This window comes from Pteropus vampyrus, unplaced genomic scaffold (assembly GCF_000151845.1).
Source record: "Pteropus vampyrus isolate Shadow unplaced genomic scaffold, Pvam_2.0 Scaffold138, whole genome shotgun sequence".
Lineage (NCBI taxonomy): Eukaryota > Metazoa > Chordata > Mammalia > Chiroptera > Pteropodidae > Pteropus > Pteropus vampyrus.
The window spans coordinates 1,548,110-1,550,395 of NW_011888919.1; the positions used below are offsets into that span (position 1 = coordinate 1,548,110).

Below are 2,286 nucleotides of genomic sequence, written 5' to 3' on the forward strand. Positions count from 1 at the left end.
AGGGCGGGGCCCGGAGGGAGGGCGGGGCCCGGAGGGAGGGCGGGGCCCGGAGGGAGGGCGGGGCCCGGAGGGAGGGCGGGGCCCGGAGGGAGGGCAAAGCAGAGCCTGCAGGCTTTGTGCTAAGGGTCTGCGGCGTTTCCCCAACCAAAAAGAGAAACTAGACCCCCACGGCTCAAAAACTCATCTTTATTGGGAAGACTCTGAACAAACAACCTATCCCCACCTTCATGGGGTAGGAGGCCTGGGGATCTGCACCCTTTTCCCATATGTACATTCTTCAGAATCCTCCAGGAGAAAGTGTCCTCAATTGTGGGGGCTGACGCAGCTTCAAGAAGCTAGTGCTTGAGCACCAAATCCCTTTTCACTCGACTCAGTTTTCTCATTTGTAAAATGGGCTCAGGGGAAACCAGTACAGCAGAGATTCTCGCCAGCACTGAAGATGTCCGTTTCAGAAGGATGAAGAGGTCAGGAGACCTGACCAAGAGTGGCCCAAGGGAGTGGGGATGCTGGACATCCTTGTCGGATTTCTATGTACCCTTTCACCTCCCTCCCCACCCAGCGCCTCTCCTCCAGCACCGCGGGGGCTACGTGGCTTCAGACCCAGGGGACAGGAGGCCGCCCCCAAAGCCTGTCTCACGGTACTGGTTGGGGAACATATTGCTGCCCACAAGGCTGGCAGTGCCCCCGTCCCCCGGGATCGGAGCCTGGTATGAGTCCAGTGTCAGTGGCTCGGGGCCAGGAGGCTCCCCAACCGTGGCCCCTGCAACCCCATTGCCTGTGACAGCACTGGCAAGTGGCGGCGCCGGGGGCAGCATGTCCAACATGGGGAAGATCGTGGGGACTGTGGGTTCATAGGAAAAGCCATCATCCAGGAGGTCCGGCCCGCCAGGGGGCTCCAGGCCGGGCAGGGACACAGCGCTGGCGCTGGGGAAGAAGTCTGTATCAGGCAGCAGGGCTGACGGTGGGAGGAATAGACCTGCAGGGATGAGAAGAGAGAGAAAGAAGTATGGTGGGCTTTAGGGTCAGCTTCTAGCCAGGTATGAACTTGAATGGGCAGGCCCATGCTAAGTGCAGTATCAGCATGGCTTCTTTTAATCCCAAGGAGAACTGGGGTTGAAACCATGCTCCTGCGGTGCTGGGGACTTTTCTCCGAGAATGAGGAAGGAGAAGAGGCTCAAAAGCACCCTCAAATATAGAAACAACCCAAAAAGCGAAATCTCCACATCATGGGAGACCCAAGTAAGAAGTCATCAGTCCCCAAATTAGAAGGTAGAATGATGAATGTACAGCTTGGTGTGGTCATGTGACTAAATTCTGCTGCCTGGAATGTGGCCATGATGGTTAGAGCTGCAGCAACCACTTTGGACCATGAGATGGAAACTGCAAGTTGAAAAAGGTAGGAGCTTAGGACTCTCATGATCGTGCACCCACCAAACCATCTCTGGGCCGCCTACCTCTGGACTGTGTTTATGTGAGAGAAGAAATAAAGTTCTGTCCCATTGAAGTCCCTGTTATTTGAGGGTTTTGCTGTGAATATAGTTAAACATGATCATAACAAATGCAGGTGACATTCTTAGTTTTTGGCAAGTCCCTAACGTATGGGCACTAACTCTGTGCCAGCCACTGTGCTTAAATAATGCAATAAATTCTAAAAAGGACCCTGAGAGGTAAGATTTCCATCTAATAGATGAAGAAAGTGAGGCCCAAAGAGGTTACACAGTAGCTAAATGATGGCCTCAGAATTCAAACCCAGTTTGACTCCAGAGGGCATGCTCCTAACCATTACACTACAGTGCCAAGGCAGCTTTGCCCCAAGGATGAGAGAGGGAGGCCTGACACAGTAGGAAATTGGGGTGATGAAGGAAGCAGATGAACAGCAGGTGGCTGATGAGGAAGAGATTTGGGGATTGAAGGCTGATGAAATGGGCTAGGACTGGTGATTGCTAGGGGTGGAGCTGCAGGGCATTGGTTACCAGTTGTAGTGGGGTTGGGGGACAACAGGTGGTACTTGCGACCTCCAGGGTGGGACTCGCTGGAGAAGTCCAGGCTGGGCACACTGAGTGACTGGCGGTTGGCCAGGAGCTAGGTGCTCTGGGGCAGCGAGGGTGTTGGGGACAGTATTCTTAGAGCTAGTTAGTGGTCAGCAGGTGGGAGGCCTCTGACGGCAACCAGACACAGTTGGAGATCATGGGAACAGGAGGCTGGCATGTGAGTGGAGATGAGGGCAGGGGTAGAAGAGGCCAGTGGGTGTTTGGGCCAGGGACAGGTTCTGAAATCGAGGTTGCC

General features: G+C 54.5%; 1 protein-coding gene across 1 annotated transcript in view; it reads right to left on the bottom strand.

The window, feature by feature from the left end:
- Window positions 1-166: 166 nt before the first annotated feature.
- Window positions 167-2,286, bottom strand: part of RELB (RELB proto-oncogene, NF-kB subunit) — a 21,043-nt gene continuing 18,923 nt past the window's right edge. Inside the window, exon 8 of the mRNA XM_023535247.1 lies at window positions 167-1,014. Coding sequence (XP_023391015.1) covers window positions 585-1,014 — 430 coding nt within the window. The 3' untranslated portion in view covers window positions 167-584. The remainder of the gene's footprint in view (window positions 1,015-2,286) is intronic.